Below are 19,209 nucleotides of genomic sequence, written 5' to 3'. Positions count from 1 at the left end.
ACATAGAAGCTATTCTCACGAGCGAGCAAGACTGGACTAAAGTTGCCCAGACTGATTTTGCATGCTTGTGAGAACCAGCAGACTCGAGGGCAAACTCGGTGGCTTCATGGCAGCAAGCCCGCTCGTTTAGCCACCCTCTTAAATGAGGTTAACGGAGCGAGTGCTCTGTTAACTCCATTTTTACAATCGTGTGTCAGCAGACTTGTGGGGAGATGGAGGAGAGAATCCCAGGAATGCACCGGAGCTGCCGGCTGGGGTGCAGCTTGGCTCTGGCATCCTGCAGGAGAGCTGCCGCTCGTCTGGGTGGGCAATCCGCCCACCCAGCGACAGGCAAGTGATCATCTGCAGGGAGAGCGGGTCAAAGCCACTCTCCCTGCAAACTTCCTTTCGGTGCTTCACACTGCTTGTGTGAAGCGCCTCATAATGTTTGTAATCCAGGGAAATGGGAACATCCTATAGGTTTCCTTCCTTCCCTCCCTCCCTCCCTCCCTCCTTTCATTTTCAGAGCTCACCATAAATGCATGTGTAATGCTAACCATGGTTGGCTCCAAAAGAAAGGAAAGGGAGTGGGGAAACTCATGGCAGGGGAGGGAGTGTGTTACCCCATGCCATGTACCTGATCTCTTAACCATGGTTTGGAGATTGGGAATGTTATGTCTGTACTTGGCCATTAGTGCTACTATTAGGGGCTATTGGTTTTCCACAGTGAATATGTTTTGCACTATCTAGCCTGTGGCTGATAGGTTCATTAATGAAATGTTTTGTGCATACAGTTGCCTTCTGGACTAAGAATGTGTGTGTGTGTGTGTGCGCGCATGTGCGATTTTAACCCCCGCCCCCAGAAGTGCTACCTGAAGGTAATGCAGCCCTCAGGGGCCCACATCCCGGTCACAAAGAATGCTTCTTGGGTGTGTGTGTGTTGTGAACCACACCTGGTTTTGCACTCTGCACATGCTCAGAGGGAAAGAGGCAAAGTCACATCATACACAAACTGAATTGGTTCTTGGAGATGGTGACCATGTAGGATATACCATGTAGGATATAGGCGCGCAAACGGAGATAGAGAGAGACACACTCAGAAAGTTCAATGGGCTTTATTATAAAAAGTTGCTCATCATGACAAAATAAAAACATGTTTCCGATTCAGAGTGTAGTGTAATGTGCCTAACGAACATATGTGTGTGCAATCAGTAATTGCAGCTATATAACAATCTAACAAATCCTAAATAAAACATTTAGAGAGAAGCAGAGAAAGAAGAAGGAGAAAGGGGGGGCTTAGGAACGGGGTAGCAGTGATTAGTAGGAAGGAGGGAAGAGGGATCCAAGGCTTGTGAAGGCAGCATATTACCAGGATCAGAGGCTTGAGAACGGTTGATCTTTCAGCTGAAGGAGAGAGGCTTTTGGCTGGGCACAGGAGCTTTTAGATCAAGCATGCAGTTTGCTCAGGGCACGGCTGAGAGTCAGAGCACCATGGCTGGGGAAGTCTTGACTTCTCACTTCGCAGCAGAAATCACAAACAGTCCCTTCTCCCATGGAAAGAGTTCCTGCCTCTAGCCCCGTGGCTTGGGCAGCAAACCCTTGGATTGCTCATGAGCAGATCTTGCTTGTAGGCACAAGACTGCCTGTAGGCAAGAGACTGCCAGTTCTCTGTCCAGTAAGCTATTCTTTATAGTTGTATCTTCCTTTGATCTCCCATCATCTTTCCTGGGTCCCAAAAGGTGACAACGTGCTGTTACCTTCTGGATAACGTCTTTTTAATTATTCAGGCAGTCCAGGGAGATCTTAATCCCATCTTCTGTTAGCTGCTATCTTGGGGAGGAGACCAAAGCAAATCTGCATCTCTGAGCTGCCAATGGACCTCTTCTCTTGTCCCCAGATTTGGGCCTGGTCCCAGAAGGTGTTAGTAAAAGGACTAAATCTACAGGTGTTCTCCTAGGGTGGAATTTCTATAGACAGCAACTGAGTAATCCCCTTTGGGCATAGCAGAGCAATCATTGACAAAGATTAACATAGACTTCTTGCAACAGGAAAGGGGAGATCAGCCCCTGGCCTCTTCCACAGACATTATCTGATAGTGAGTTACATTTTAGCATATTGATTAGCTCAGGCCTAGCCCTTGTGTTTCTGTGAGTGCCCATTTCACAGTACAATGCTGGATTGCCTCCTCTTTCACAGAGCAGTACATGAGGCAGGCAGGAGACCTGGGTGTCATTTCACCTTGAGTCCAAGCAGTAATTCATTTCTTAATAAAATGAAGTCAGACACAGGCCTGAATTCCATATACTTCTGGGTTGGTATCTCTGGGTCTAATGTTGGGGGGGGGGGGTCCCCAATAGTAGCAGCAGAAACTGCTCCCCTGCTGTGAGCTTTGTTAGGATGTTGGCCAGTAACGTAAAGCATACTCTTTTCATATTGTATTTTAAAGCTCTGATTGGTTTTTCCCCCTTCTGGTTTAACACTTTCATTTAGTTTCATAAATTTTTACTAGAAAGCCTTTAAAACAGAATAGATAAATTAATATATGATGATCTTCAGATGTGGCTTAGAGTTATTCTGTGTTTACAGCTTAAATAAAAATATCATTCTTTTATCTTGGCACTGCAGTCAGATACTGCAGAAGCTTGTTACTATAAATAGCTATGAGCTCACTGTCTCTTAGTGTTTCAGTGAGTTTTGACATTTACTGAAGTGTAGACAGTGGAAAGAGTGCCTTCCTTATAAAATGTGTTCTTCTAAACAATGCCTTTTAAAGCAAGTATTTTTTTCATGCTGACATATATTGGGTAGGGAAAAATGGTGTAAAATATTTTTTAAGAGATGAAGTGAAGACTGGGGTTTTTGCTTATATTCTGCGTAAATTGCTACTGTTTAGAGGATTTGTACTAAATTCATGTGTATGTGATTTAAAATTGATTCATTTGAAGTATTATACATGCTGAGCATAGCTGAGTGGCATGCAGTATTCTCCAGATGTGAAAAGATTGTTTTGACAGCCATCAGCCTGATCTAAAATTCCTCATAACTTGTCATGTACATGTGGAGTTTGCGTGTGAGTGGGCTTCTCATTCATTTCAGTGTTTGAAACAGCTTTAGACACACAGTGGGAATACTTTTATTTGTAAAAAAAATCTCAACCCAAACCCTGTGCTCCGAGTGTCCCCCAAATACATGCATGAGTAAAGGGGTTGTTAAATCAATGCTCATTTGTTGTACTACTTAAACTTTGGGATGAGAAAAGGCAAGTCAGTGCACTATTATGGAATAGAAGCGAATGTGAAAAAAGTGGATGAAGAGAGCAAATTGCTAATAAGATTTGGGCAAGGCTGGGAATGACATCTACAGTATCCTAAAGGCTTTTTGGCTGTCATGTATACTGCTGTATTGGCAATTTGCCAATGTTTGGTATTAAGAGTTTATGATGGGATTTCAGTTGACAGGCAGCATAGCAGGACAGAATTAACAGTTATGTTCTAGAATACTCGTGTAGTTTTGCCAGTACAAGCAACCATGTTCATTTGCAGCTAACCATATCTGTAGAACAATCATCCATAACATAGTAGTGTGATGTGCAAAGGTTTTATTGTGAGTGTGGCTGAAAAGATAAGAAAATGGTAATCACTTTGTGCCTTTAGGAACAGCATTCTTAAGTAAGCCAATTACCTTGACACATATGATTTCTGTTTTTGGCTTTATCTTCTTCCTACTACGTGAGAAATATCTTTTAGATTTTGTGCATCATGCTGTGTTATTTCGATACCTCAATATGGTAATAATATGTTTGTCCATAATTAATGTTACAGAAGCTAGCTGAGGGTCTCAGTTTATTTGATTTTGCGAGGAGACTAGTGAAAGCTAACTTTCACTTTGTTTAGAGGGCAAGATGAGCATTGTAGTAATTAAAGGAAAGGCTAATCAATTGGCAGACACAGGAGTAACATGAAAATTTAGGTCTGAGGGATCAAGTGGGAAGGCTAACAAAAACAAAAACAGTAATACATTCTAAACATGGTCCATATGATGTGTTTTCTTCACATTTGGTATGTTGAAGCAAGTGAGAGACAGGAGAGTGGCTGAACATGGTGAACCTTTCATGTATTGGGCAAGATCCAATACCTCTTTCCCCTGTGTGCGAGTGGAAAATACTTCCACTCACACATGGGGGAAGGGCAGATTTTCCTTACAGTATTAGTCCCATATGCCTTATGGAGTGCCACTTTAGAAAGCTATGTGTGAGTGAAGCATGCTGTCTAGTCCCATCCTGTGTACTTCTCCCACTGGAGAAGTGCCAGACTTCCATGAGGTCTAGAAGATGGCAAGGCAAATTAGATTGCAGCACCATGGACAGCTCAGTGAGAAAAGTTGATTTGACAGCAGCTAGAAGTAGACTGAACTTGGCTTTGAGCACAGGCTACTTTTCCATTGCTCTCCCTCCCTGTTTAGAGAGAGAATGTCTGGCGTGAAATCCTGAAAGGGCCAGCCTTCTGGAATGGAGTCTGGCACTTCTCCTTTACCTGATCATTTCTAACCTGTGCTGTTCCTGCCATACAGATATCAGGGAGTGTGGGAGAGGCTGGTTCCTCAGCGTGCTTGAATTTAGAGGGTACCGCTTTGTTGGACTTAGACTCTGAGGGTGCTGTTTTGGGTCCCAACTCTGAAGCTCTCTCAGGCTGTGGCCTGATGGAAGGGTCCACAACTGGATCCAGTTTCTTGTGGGTCCAATTTAGCATCATTAGCCAGGGTGGGAATCATGACACATCTATGCATGTCCGTCTGAATCTTGGCCTTTAGATTTTTGAGCACTTTTTTAAAAGGCAGAAAGTTGTGGGGAGGGAGGAATATACTGGAATTTTACAAGATAGTTCTTTAGATATAAAAATGAATGAGCAAGCTACATAAATATATATTAGTGCAGTTATAAATTTAGCATATGTGCATTTTAATTTCAAACTCATTGTAAGTACAGTCAGAACTAAGATGTATTGCAATTTAGTTAATATTTCACATGTGCAATGATTAAGAAATGTATATTAATGTATAAGCATTAAAATAACTACAAAGAAATCTGTCTATATCTAGTAAAATAGTACAGTCCTTGAAAATTCTGTATAACTTGTTTTTTTGTGGCAATTGAGAAGACTGGACTTCAAGAATACAACCTATTCATAATTTAGATCTAATTTGTGCCTTTGGCATTTCTCATTAAAACTCTGAATGTATCCTTTGTATTTTTTTGTAGACGTCATGAATCTGATCATACTAATACGTTGTGAAGACATAGCTGTTAAAAGCAATTTTCTAGTTCACCATAAAATATTCATGACAATACAGGCCTTTTCTGTTTGGCTGACATGTTCATTAAGTAGAGAAGGTTTTATTGTTTCTCGAAGAGTACTGTGGGTCAGATGCATTCATTGCTTCTGTTTGGAACTTGTGGCATGTCTGATAGTTTTTTTGTGACTGAAATAGTATGAGTCATGTTTGACGCACCAGTCTGTGAATACAATGAATGGGAATGATGTTGATGATCTCTGCAGCTGGCACACTCTTCTAGTACTGAAGGCATTTGAGGTAGCTTTGTTCATAAAAATGAAATAGTGAAAACGTTGCAGGTTTTCATTTGAAATTTCTCTTCCACAGTGTAATAAAAACTATTTTTTTAGGCCAGATTTGAGAAGTATGCTAGTGAATAAACTTTCTGAGTTGTTTGCTGGTGCTTTATATCAAATACAGGCATTGTGTCAAAGTACAGTTTATGTCATGTTTAATGGCCCACATATTTACTTTGTGAAGTGGTTACCTGCTGTAGACTTTTCTGGGTCTCACTGTATGTTTCTGGCACCTTTGGGCGAAAGTCTAGAGGACATTAATCATGTTAATCAGGAGAGCTGGTCTTTTGGAAGTAAGCGTGAATTGTCCCCTTTGCTAAGCAGGGTCTGCCCTGGTTGCATTTGAATGGAAGACTACATGTGAACACTGTAAGATATTCCCCTTAGGAGATGGGGCTGCTCTGGGAAGAGTATCTGCATGCTTGTGTGCAGAAGGTTCCAAGTTCCCCTGTCAGCTCCGAGATAGGCCAGAGACAGACTCCTGCCTGCAACCTTGGAGAGCAGCTGTCAGTCACTGTAGACCAGGCCTTCTCAACTTAAGGCCCCCCCCATTGTTTTTGGACTACAACTCCCATAATCCCCAGCCACAGTGGCCAATAGCCAGGGACTGTGGGAGTTGTAGGCCAACATCTGTAGGAGGGCCGAAGTTGAGCATCCCTGGTGTAGACAGTACTGAACTAGGTGGACCAATAGACAGGTATGGCAGCTTCCTGTGTTCCTATTCTGTTGATTAATGTATTGTGTCTAGTTGGATATCTGAATTCTTATATTGTGGTTTTTAATTTTATTTTGTGTAAACTGACTAGACCATTTAGGTTAGAAATGTGGAATAAACATTTTAGAAATAAAATACATAACTTGCAACATACATGGAATAATTTTTCAAATTGCATACAGATGATATACCAGAACTAAAACTCTGTGTTTATCTTATTGGGTTCTTATGGTAATATAAGCAAAATATTTTAATTGAACTTATAGAAACCTTGCTGCCTTGGTTAACGTTATTGGTGAATGTATGTTCTTATAAAGTAGACTACAGGCTGCTTCTTGAGTGTAAAGGTTTTATTTTGCTTTTATATTAATATTATCAAGTATTTCCAATAACAGCTTGTATGCATTTTACTATTTTGGAAAGTGTGATTTTTTTTGAAAGTACTAGGAATGGAATTAGCTACCGGTATGTATATTTTATGTATGCTTCTAAATATATAAATTGGAAGTGTATCTAATATATACATTTAGATACATACAAAATTATACATTTATGCTTGTATTAATAATTTAATGGCAAAATCTAGAGGTCAAATTAACCCTTTAACGATAGAGTTATCATCGGTATTGATAACCGATAATAATGTAAAAAATAAAATATATTGATAATATATTGGGCAAAACAAAATAGAATAATGGTGAACTTGTCCCTATGCATATCAATAGGGCAGTGAAACAAGGCCACCCACAGATTACATAGAAGTTTCTGCATGTCTGAGGGAATCCCATATGGAGAAAAAAAAATTAGTTTGTATCTTTGTTTATACAGTAATTAACTAGAAGACCTTGAGCTAGTATGTCTGCCTCCTTAAAGGTAAAGTTGTGCCCTCGAGCCGATGTCGACTCCTGGTGACCACAGAGCCATGTGGTTTTCTCTGGTAGAATATAGGAGGGGTTTACCATTGCCTCCTCCCACATAGTGTGAGATGATGCCTTTCAGCACCTTTCTATATCGCTGCCCGATATAGGTGTTTCCATACCAGCAGGGATTTGAACCAGCAACCTACAACTGCCAAAGTCTGTATTATATGAATGGAAAAAGGATATGTGACATCCTGATTGCTGAAGCATATGTTTAATGAAGAACTGTGGGGATGTGGCTAGGGCTTGCATGAAACTTCCCCAGTCCCTTTATAAACATGCTCTTGTGCAAGTGGATGAATTGTCCCCACTCTGCTTGCTCTGGAATTGATCTCGAAAAGAGGAAACACAGTACCTCATTACATGTATGCTTTGGTAGGGTGTCTGCTACTATCTTTTACGTTGGAATTAACATACTATAAAAGAACTCTGGAGGGATTGTATATAGACAAATCAATGGAGATGTTCATAGAATTTTGGAATACTGATCTCCATGGTTGATACCTATTCACATTTTGAATTCTCTTATGAATTGCTGAAGAATACCACAGTCATGGTGACTGAGCATGCTTATTTCTCTCAGGCAGCCACAGAACTCCCCATAATGCACCATGAACTTATGGGAGTTCTGGGGGCCTCCCAGCCCCAAACCTCCCTGTTGCTGGCAGTTGTCTGGGCAGCCAATCTGCCTGCCCAGCAACGAGGAGAGGATCGTCTGTGTGGGAGGGAAGCTTTTCAAGGCTTCCTCTCCATGTCCCCTTAAGCCCTTCTGACCCATCTTGGAGGAAAGGTCAGGGCACATGTGCCATGAGACACACATTCCTTGACCATAACTTGCTAACCCATCCCCATCAATGATGTGTTTAGGTTTCTGACTCCTTTGAAGCTTAAAAAACTCCTTTGGGAATTTTTTAAAATTTGAGGGAAAGCATTGCTGATCTTAATTAATCACTCCCTGAGGACTCTTTCAGCTGCAAAGGAATTGGAGCTTCTAACATTTGAAAGAATTCTGAAATGGGGGATGTAAATAGGGTCAGAGTATGAACATTGTGAGGTACACACCTACTGTCTCATTCTACCATTTCCACCCTGTATCTCTAAGGGTTAGGACAAGATAAGCTGCTTCTTCGACATGGTCTCTGTCTTCTACACAAATGGGCTATGTGCCTGTGCAGAGACCTTGTTGGAATCTAACGAGCTCAATTCTCCTGCTCTGGGTGGGAACCCCACCCCCAGTCGCTATATGCGGCTGCGCTACTCCTCATCCCCTCAGCCTTTCTTCGTCCACGCTTCAGTGAACATCATGGAGTCTGCAGCTCGGCAATGAGTAGGATCCAGCTATCTCCTTGTTGTTTTTATTCCTGCTTCTTTGATTTCTTTCTTATTCTTTCTTTAATTTCTCTGCATAGTAGTGTTTTTGTTCCTTGCGTCTTGTTTTTGCATTTTTTCCTTTTTTATTCTTTGGAGCTCCTATCCCGCCTGGGACAGAGCGTGGTGGCTGGCTGGCCTTCAGCGTTTGTGCCAGGTACGGTGAACTTTAAAAAATGTATCCACTGTGGATCTAAGATCCCTTTCCCCGATACTCATACCGAGTGTCTTTTGTGCTTGGGGGAATCCCATGTTGTCAGCCTATCTTCATTGTCAGAAGTTCATGAAGCAGGCTCGCAAAAATAGGGCTTCTCGCCTGTGCACAGCCCTGTGGGATCTGGCTCTCCATTCTTTGGAAGTCTTGTCACTGAAGTGGTCCGTAAAGATGGCTTCATCAGTATAATCGGCACATGCGGTGTCTGCTCCTGCGGAGGCCAAAACCCCAGTCTCAATACCAATTTCGGCGTCTTCTGCCACTCAACCATTGGCGACTTTGAGTGAGTCAGTGTGCTCTGAGGAGCTTCCTCAGTGCCTGGCGGCTGCAATACCTAAATTCTCCCTAGATCCCTCTGGATTGGTACCGAAGTTGAAAAAGAAGAAACTGAAGTTTCATCGGGACTTGCCGGCGGGTCATCACCTCCCTCCCATACCCAAGAAGAAGAAGGCAGAAGTTCCTCCACCGGAGGCCCCTATGGCCAAGAAGATTAAAGTGGCTTTGGATTGTACTGTGTAAAGATTGTCGGTGTCAATGCGGACTCCCTGAAGAAGCAAGGTTTGCAGGTTCTGCCACATGTAGATGACTGGCTTATCATGGCGAGCACCATGCGTGCAGTTCTGGACACTCTCGAGGTTGTGGTAGATACTCTGCAGGATCTAGGGTTCCAAATAAACTTCAAAAAATCTCAGTTGGAACCCACCCGAATTCAGTTCATTGGGCTGATATTTGATACAACCTTGGAAAAGGTCTTCCTTCCAGTGGGCCACATAGTTACTCTATGGGGGCTGGCAGCCATTTTCCTTGCTGGTGGCCCACAGACTGCATTCCATACAGCGCCTGTTGGGTCACATGGCATCGAGTACATATGTACCCTTCCCTGGACCCCTTAGTGTTGGTTAGTTACCAATCTCCAATCTCCCTTGGTTGGGCAAGGTGATTGAGAGGGTGGTGGCTGACCAGCTCCAGGCAGTCTTGGAGGAAACTGAGTATCTAGACCCATTTCAAACTGGCTTTGGAGCTGGCTATGGGATTGAGACAGCCTTGGTTGGCCTCATGGATTACCTTTACCGGAGAATCGACAGAGGGAGTGTGACTCTGCTGGTTCTTCTGGATCTTTCAGTGGCGTTTGATACCATCGAACATGGTATCCTTTTGGATCGCCTGGGGGAGGTGGGGATACGGGGCACTGCTTTGCAGTGGTTCTGTTCCTATCTCTCGGGTAGATTCTAGATGGTGGAGCTTGGTGACAGCTCAAGCTATTATATGAAGTCCCTCATGGCTTCATTCTGTCACCAATGCTTTTCAATAAATACATGAAATTGCTGGGTGAGGTCATCAGGAGTTTTGGTGCTAGGTGTTATAAGTATGCTGATGACACCCAAATCTACTTCTCCTTTTCATCTTCAGGAAATGGCACTCATTCTCTAAATGCCTGCCTACAGGCAGTAATGGGCTGGATGAGGGATAACAGATTGAAGCTCAATGCAAGCAAAACGGAGGTGCTCATTGTGGGGGCTCAGAATCTGAGGGGTGAGTTAGATCTTCCTGTGCTGGATGGGGTTACACTTCCATGGAAGGAGCAGGTATGCAGCTTGGAAGTACTCCTTGACCCAGGCCTCTCCCTGGTATCTCAGGTGGAAGCCATGGCCAGGAGTGCTTTCTATCAGCTCCGGCTGATTCGAAAGCTGCGCCCATTCCTTGAAGGGGATGATCTCAAAACAGTGGTGTATCAGCTTGTAACCTTCTGGCTTGACTATTGCAATACGCTCTACATGGGGCTGCCTTTGTACATAGTTCAGAAACTTCAGTTTTTTCAGAGTGCGTCAGCCAGATTGGTCTCTGGGGCAACCCGGAGAGACCATATGATGCCTGTTTTGAAACAGTTACACTGGCTGCCAATATGTTTCCGGTCAAAATATAAAGTGCTGGTCATTACCTTCAAAGCCCTGAACGGCTTAGGTCTGAGTTATCTTAGAGAGCGCCTTCTTCTGCATGATCCCTGCCACACATTAAGGTCATCTGAGGAGGTCCGTCTCCAGTTACCACTGGTTCATCTGGTGGCGACTCAGAGGCAGGCCTTCTCTGTAGCTGCTTCTGGGCTGTGGAATGCACTCCTGGCAGAAATCCGCAATTTGTATTTTTTAATGGCCTTCAGGAGAGCCCTTAAAACCTATCTGTTTGGCCTGGCCTTCCAGGGTTTTTAAATAGTTGTAATTGGTTTTAATGTTGTAATGTTGTAACCTGGTTTCAGGAATTTTTTAAAAAAATTATTGTGATAGTTTAATTGCTGTTTTATGGTCTTTTAATTGTTAATTGTTTTTTATACTGTTTCATAATTTTTGTTTTAATTGTTAACTGATTTTAATGGTTTTGTTTTAATTGCAAACTGCCCTGAGCCATTTTGGAAGTGCGGTATAAAAATTGAATAAATAAATAAAATAAGTACATACATATATACTACCTCAAGCGCATCTTTGTATGCATGTCATTCAGAGATGGGTTTTGGACGTATTTGATCCCCTTCAGGATCCGGGCCATCTAGAATGCACGCCCCCTCGATGGGTATGGGTGACGGCGGAGTGGTGGATGGAGTTCCGGCACTTGAGTGTCGGTACTCCCTTTCAAGCCCCTCGAGCCCATTGGGTGGTCACGACAGACGCGTCGGATGCGGTTGGGGAGCCTACCTGGAAGGACTTCATCTGGCTGGTCATTGGTCTCCCAAAGAGAGGACTTGACACATCAATCATCTGGAGCTGTTGGCCATTTTCAATGCTCTCAAAGGCTTCCTGCTCTTGATTGGAGGTCATTCAGTGATAATACAAACAGACAATACGACGGTGAAAGCCTACGTCAATCGATAGGCTGGAACGTCCTCAAGGAGCCATGAATGGGCCTTACACCAGGTGTTGTCACAGACATATTTGTAAACTGGCGAGTCCCATTGTTGTCCTATTCACCTCCTGGGATAATGGGCAATGTGCCCTCTATTGCTCCAGGGGAGGGGAGGGCGAGGACTCTCTGGGCAATGCCTTCGTCCTATCCTAGATGGGCCGCCTTCCCCCATTTCCCCTCATTCTGAGGGTCCTAGGCAAACTAAGAGTGGATCATGCAGTGGCAATCCTGATAGCCCCGTGGTGGCCAAGAAGCCCCTGACTGCCCGACCAGACCTCTGTCATAGGAGGAAGGATGGGTGCTTCCCTCAGATGTTCAGTCCCTCCATCTAACGGCATGGAGGGTCCTGCCGACTTCCTGTTGAGACTTAGGGAAGTTTTAGTTGCTGCTAGGAAGCAGTCCACACAGAAATCATGTGATCACAAGTGGAATTGTTTCTGTTCTTTCGCGTCCGTGCATGGGTTTGATACATTTAATCCATCCGTTCAAGATATCTGTAATTATGTATTGTCCCTTAAGGAGTCCGGTTTAAAACTTCCATCCCTTAAGGTATATTTGACTGCTATTGTAGTGCGTTCCCCCGATGGCCGGGCTTCCTGGTTTAAAGACCCAGTGGTGAAAAGTTTTCTTAAAGATTTAACACACATGTTCCCAGATGATCCGGTTATGTCACCGACTTGGGACCTGTCAGTAGTATTAGCTGGTCTACTATGCCTGCTGTTTGAGCCTTTGGCTTCAATTGATCCCTGTCTCCTGACCTGGAAGGTCACCTTTTTGGTGGCCATTACCTCTGCCAGGAGGGTAAGTGAGTTAAGGGCCCTGAGGGATGACCAGCCGTACCTTGAGTTCCATAAGGACAAGGTTGTACTCAGGACAGATGTCAAGTTCCTGCCCAAAGTGGTGTCTATGTGTCATCGCTCATCCCTGCTCACTTTGCCTGTGTTTTTTCCAAATCCTTCATCGGATGCGGAAAGGAAGTTACACTAATTAGACATTCAAAGGGCATTGTCCTTCTACATTCATAGGTCTGCTGGGTGGAGAAAATCTCCTTCTTTGTTCATTCTGTACGTAAAGGTCTCCAAGTCTCGGCCCAATCCATGTCTAGGTGGATAGTTTCCACGACTGAACTTTGTTATCAGTTGACTCATAAGCAGTTGCTGGCAACAGTTAAGGCACACTCTGTTAGGTCCGTGGCGGCCTCTGTGGCCTTTGATCGGGCGGTCCCATTGGATGCTATATGGCTTTGCCCCATTCCTTTATTCCTCATTATGAACTGGTACCAGGGCATGGAATGATGCTGTATTTGGCAGGAGTGTCCTGAAATCCATTTTCAGCTGATGTACTTGTTTCCGAAATAAAAAATTCTGGCAGATTATATTTGCTTCTGTTCTTCCCTCCTCCTTGGGGGCTAGCTTGTTATGCGCCCGTTTGTGTAGAAGACAGAGACCACGTCAAAGAACAACAGGTTACTCACCTGTAACTTTGGTTCTTCTAGTGGTCATCTGTACTTCTACATGCCCTCCCCGTGGGGTTCACTGAAGCTGTGACTGAGGGGATGAGGAGTGGCGCAGCTGCATATAGTGGCTGGGGGTGGGGTTCCCACCCAAAGCAGGAGAATTGAATTGTTAGATTCTGACAAGGTCTCTGCTCAGGCGCATAGCCCATTTGTGTAGAAGTACAGATGACCACTAGAAAAACCAAAGTTACAGGTGAGTAACCTGTTGTTCCTGTTCATCTAGGCCTGTATCTCATCAGTCTGTGCTCTAGAGCATTTGTGCTACAGTGCTAGACTGCTGAATTTTAGTGCTTGGTGTGTAGGAATCTACTAATCTTAACTCTGACATTCAGCAATCTCACATGATTATAGGAATTTTTGGGGAAGGAATTTTTCAGTTGTTTTTTCTTGTCATCATTACCACCCCCCCCCCACTTAACTATTACTGAAATGTCTTTCCATTGCCAATGTAACTGTGGGCCTGAAGGGTAATTCAAATGGATGGGCTTTCAGAAGAAATTCAGGCAGTTTCACTTTGCCTTTCTCTGCCTTGTTCCATGAGAAGTATAGGGTATGAGGTAGAGGAGCCTAAGTATGAAGCCATCTTCTTTCCTTTTGCCTTGCTTATTTCCTACTGTTGTTTTATGCGATTATCCATACTAACACTATAAATTTATTAATGGACCTTTAATTGATAAATCCTTTTAACTGATTCATCTGTTTAGTTAAACTTGATTTGTATATTATAAAAATGTCAATATAGATGTCATTTTAAGACACTGAAGTGAGTATGAGATACCCCACTAAAGGCTCTTGCGTAAAATTAGCAGTCATGATGTGTGTATTATTATTTCGATTTCTGTACTGCCCTTCCAAAAATAGCTCAGGGCAGTTTACACAGAGAAATAATAAATAAATAAGATGGCTCCCTGTCCTCAAAGGGCTCACATTCTAAAATGAAACATAAGATAGACACCAGCAACAGTCACTGAAGGGGTATTGTGCTGGGGGTGGATAGGACCAGTTACTCTCCCCCTGCTAAATAAAGAGAATCACCACGGTAAAAGCTGCCTCTTTGCCCAGTTAGCAGGGGTCTGAGTATTAGTAACTGGTTGAAGGACAGGAAGCAGAGAGTGGGAATAAATGGATAGTTTTCACAATGGAGTGAAGTAAGAAGTGGCACCCCCCAAGGATCTGTACTGGGACCAGCTCTCTTTAACTTGTTCATAAATGATCTAGAAGTTGGGGTAATAAATGAAGTGGCCAAATTTGCAGATGCCACCGAACTATTTAGGGTAGTGAAATCCAAAATAGATTGTGAAGAGCTCCAAAAAGATCTTTCCAAACTGGATGTGTGGGTGACAAAGTGTGTTCTCTCCAGTGTTCCCTCTAACAGGGATTCCCCGATGTTGTTGACTACAACTCCCAGAATCTCCAGCTGCAGTGGCTTTTGCTTGGGGATTCTGGGAGTTGTAGTCAACAACATCTGGAATCCCTGTTAGAGGGAACACTGGTTCTAATTTTTTCATCTATGTGTGGAATGTTTTGTTCTGGGCAGCAGTATCAAAGCAGTGTGTGTGCATATGCATTCAGAGAGGGACCTTCTTGACAGAACCTGAGTGGGATCTAAAATTGACTGAGTGGACATCCGAAAACGTGAGCACACTCACACGCAGATGCCTTAGAGGAAACACTGGCAACAAAATGGCAAATGCAGTTCAATGTAAGCAGGTGTAAAGTGATGCATATTGGGGCAGAAATTTAGGACTGACAAAAGGAAATACTTTTTCACCCAGCGCACAATTTACTTACGGAATTCTCTGCCACAAGATGTGGTGATGACCACTAGCTTAGATTGCTTTAAAAGGGACTCTGGAATGCTCTCCCAGTGGCTATTCACTCCTCAGTCTCCATCACAGCTTTTAGAAAGAGTGTAAAATCTTGGCTTTTTGACCAGGCTTTTATTTGGTTCTCTGCTGCTGCTCTTTATACCCTGTATTGCATAAATAGGGCTTAGACAAAATCATGGAGGACTGGTCTGTCAATGGCTACTAGTCTGGTGGCTATAGGCCACCTCCAACCTCAGACGCAAGATGCCTCTAAATACCAGTTGCAGGGGAGCAACAGCAGGAGTAAGGGCAAGCCCTCACCCTCAGCCTGCGGACTTCTCAGAGGCATCTGGTGGGTCACTGTGTGAAACAGGATGCTGGACTAGATAGGCCTTCTGCCTGATCCAGCAGGGCTGTTCTTATGTTATAATACCTAATCCTTTCTCACTGTGAGAAGTCCATTCTGACACGAGGAATGAGGATATGTAATTTTTTATAGCTGCATATCTATGCACACTAGTCCTGTGCACCAGTGAAAAGATTGAATTGTATCCGATACAAAAACTATTGGAATTTGGTCTTTAGACCCCTACAAAATGTCGGGGTTGGAGTTGAGCTTGGAGATACTTTATGACCAGTGCGGTGGTCACCACACTGTACCTACGGAATCAGGGTTTGAGGTGGCCAAGGTTTTGCCCATTGCCAAATTTGCTTGCTGAAGGGTTACCTTGGCTCTCCAACATTCTGATTTTGCAGGTGCAGCACTTAAAAAGTAGTTCCAGATTGGTCTTGGAGACGCTTTGTCTTTGAGTCTGCTATTTTTAAAAACTAATATTCCCCATACCTGATCAGATAGTTCCGATCTGATATAGGCTTACCTATATCAGATTGGAATTATATCCCCTAGGATCTGATACAATGGATATTGGAGTGGATCCAGTATTCCTGATCTGATTTTGCACAAGCATAAGGAGCACATGTGCAGTTTTATTCAGGGAAAACACTTAATTTTGAAGAGTTTTGACATACAGTTGCAGTTCCAAAACACACCTTAAAATATGAGATCTGAGACAACAACAACAACGTATATACCACTTTTCAACAAAAGTTTCCAAAGCGGTTTACATGGAGAAATAATAAAAAAAACAAGCTGACCCACACAGAGCATCTGTGCGCTCTTTGGGGCCGGCTGTCCCCCCTCCTGCCCCATTCTCCCTCCCTCCTGCCCCATTCTTCCTCCCCTCCCTCCTGCCCCACTCTCTTGCCTCCCTCCCCCTCCCCCCAATTCTCTCTTGCCCTCCCCCCTGCCCCACTCTCTCCTGGCCTCCCTCCCTTCCCCCCTGCCCCACTCTCTCTTGCCTTCCCCACTCCCCCTTGCTCTCCCCCTCCCCCCCCGAGTACCTCACCTCTGCTGACACAGGCCAGGCCCTCCTTACTCAGTGTCGGGTGGCCAACTAGCCCCCCTGCCGCCGTTCCTCCTCCCGGGCGGCAAACAGGGAAATTCTGCCACCCAGTTCCCTCCTGCCCCGGCCTCCCACGGGCACCGTGGCTCCACAGTCGTCTCTGCGGCCAGCCCACCGCCTTGCCTCTGCAGCCAGGTCCTCAGGCCTGCTGCCAGGCCGAGTACCGGCTCCGCGGTCCGCCGCTTGCCTCCCAGTGTCAGCCATTTCCAGTAGGCTGGCCCGCCGCTGCGCCGCCATGGCCGGGCCCACCGCCGCCTCGCCTCTGCAGCCAGGGCCAAGTACCAGTTCTGAGGCCCGCTGCTGGCCTCCGCAGCCGCCGCTTGCCTCCCAGTCACAGTGCCAGCCAGTCCCAGCAGGCCGGCCTGCCGCTGCTATTGGCCTGCGCCCCAGCCAATCAGCTGGCTTGCCGGGACGCACATTCCATGGCACACCCAGGAGAAATAAATATATAGATAAAATGGATCCCTGTCCCCAAAGGGCTCACAATCTAAAACGAAATGTAAGATAGACACCAGCAACAGTCACTGGAGGTACTGTGCTGGGGGTGGATAGGGCCAGTTACTCTCCCCCTGATAAATAAAGAGAATCACCACATCTTTGCCTAGTTAGCAGGGACAACATTTTTATTTTAGCTCGCTCACTAAGTCTGCAAGTAATGTTGTAGTATATCTCTACTGTACTATGTAGGGATGTGCAAATTGATTCGAGTACAAATTGATTTGTACCTGAATCTAGCTGATTTGGGTGATTCGGAGACAAAACAAATCACCCCTGTGGTCCATTGGCTAGAATCGAGTACAAATCGAATCACGCCAGATTCAATTCGAATTGATTTGAGATTCAGATCCATCCTGATAATTCCCCAAGATTCCCAGCTTTCAATTAAAAAAAAAAAAAAGCTAAGCTCCAGCCCTTGTACAAGTGAAGTCATGGAGCAAAATGTGTGGTCACTATTTTTCAAGTGTTTGGATTCTTTGTTGTATAATAACTTAATGAATCCCTATAAGAACATAAGAACAGCCCTGCTGGATCAGGCCCACAGCCCATCCAGTCCAGCATCCTGTTTCACAAAGTGGCCCACCAGATGCTGCTGGAAGCCACAGACAGGAGTTGAGGGCGTGCCCTCTCTCCTGCCATTAATCCCCTGCAACTGGTATTCAGAGGCACCCCGCCCTTGAGGCTGGAGGTGGCCCACGGCCCTCTGACTAGTAGCCATCGATAGACCTCTTCTCCATGAAGTCATCCAAACCCCTCTTAAAGCCATCCAGGTTGTTGGCTGTCACCACATCCTGTGGCAGAGAGTTCCACAAGTGGATCACGCGTTGTGTGAAAAAGCACTTCCGTTTGTTGGTCCTAGACCTCCTGGCAATCAATTTCATGGAGTGACCCCTGGTTCTAGTGTTGTGTGAGAGGGAAAAGAATCTCTCTCTCTCCACTTTCTCCACGCCATGCATGATTTTATAGACCTCTATCATGTCTCCCCGCAGACGTCTTTTTCCTAAACTAAAAAGCCCCAGGTGTTGTAGTCTTGCCTCATAAGAAAGGTGCTCTAGGCCCCTGATCATCTTGGTTGCCCTCTTCTGTACCTTCTCCAGTTCAACAATGTCCTTTTTAAGATGTGGTGACCAGAATTGTACGCAGTACTCCAAGTGTGGTCGCACCATACTTTTGTATAAGGGCATTATAATGTTAGCCGTTTTATTTTCAATCCCCTTTCTAATGATCCCTAGCATGGAATTGGCCTTTTTCACCACTGCTGTACATTGAGTCGACACTTTCACCGAGCTGTCAACCACAACCCCAAGTTCCCTCTCCTGGTCCGTCACCGACAGCTCGGATCCCATCAGCGTATACTTGAAGTTGGGTTTTTTTGTCCCAATGTGCATCACTTTACATTTGCTAACATTGAACCGCACTTGCCATTTTGTCGCCCACTCCCCCAGTTTGGAGAGATCCTTTTGGAGCTGCTCACAATCCGTTTCGGATTTCACTACCCGGAAGAGTTTGGTATCATCTGCAAATTTGGCTACATCGCTGCTTACCCCTGCTTCTAGATCATTTATGAATAAATTAAAAAGCACCGGCCCCAGTACAGATCCCTGGGGGACCTTACTTCCCTCCATTGTGAAAACTCTCCATTTATACCTACCCTCTGTTTTCTGTCTTTCAACCAGTTAGCAATCCACACATGTACTTGTCCCTTTATTCCATGACAGCTAAGTTTCCTCAGGAGTCTTTGATGAGGAACTTTGTCAAAAGCTTTTTGGAAGTCCAGGTAGACTATGTCAACTGGATCACCTTGATCCACACACTTGTTGACACTCTCAAAGAAGTCCAAAAGTTTGGTGAGGCAAGAATTACCTTTGCAGAAGCCATGCTGGCTCACTCCCAGCAGGGCTTGTTCTTCTAGGTGCTTTACAATTTTATCCTTGAGGATGCTTTCCATCAATTTGCCTGGAATGGACGTTAGGCTAACTGGCCTGTAATTTCCCGGATCGCCCCTGGATCCCTTTATGAAAATCGGTGTTACATTTGCTACTCTCCAGTCCTCTGGTACAGAGCCCGATTTCAGGGATAAGTTAAATATTTTAGTAAGGAGGTCGGCAATTTCACATTTGAGTTCTTTGAGGACTCTTGGATGGATGCCATCCGGCCCTGGTGATTTGTTAGCTTTCAGTTTCTCCAGACAGTTTAGAACATCATC

General features: G+C 44.5%; 1 protein-coding gene across 8 annotated transcripts in view; it reads left to right on the top strand.

Annotated features, from left to right (window-relative positions):
* HDAC4 (histone deacetylase 4) overlaps positions 1-19,209 on the top strand; it is a 321,662-nt gene that overhangs the window by 102,793 nt on the left and 199,660 nt on the right. The window contains exon 1 of one of the 8 annotated variants that reach the window (XM_053283226.1): positions 3,508-3,647. The exons of the other annotated variants lie outside the window; for them this stretch is intronic. Coding sequence (XP_053139201.1) covers position 3,647 — 1 coding nt within the window. The 5' untranslated portion in view covers positions 3,508-3,646. Of the gene's footprint in view, positions 1-3,507; positions 3,648-19,209 lie in introns of those variants that run through there. 8 annotated transcript variants of the gene reach the window in all.

The sequence above is a fragment of the Hemicordylus capensis genome, chromosome 1 (genome assembly GCF_027244095.1).
Source record: "Hemicordylus capensis ecotype Gifberg chromosome 1, rHemCap1.1.pri, whole genome shotgun sequence".
In the NCBI taxonomy this organism is placed as follows: Eukaryota; Metazoa; Chordata; class Lepidosauria; order Squamata; family Cordylidae; genus Hemicordylus; species Hemicordylus capensis.
This window is presented reverse-complemented; position numbering and strand designations above follow the sequence as displayed.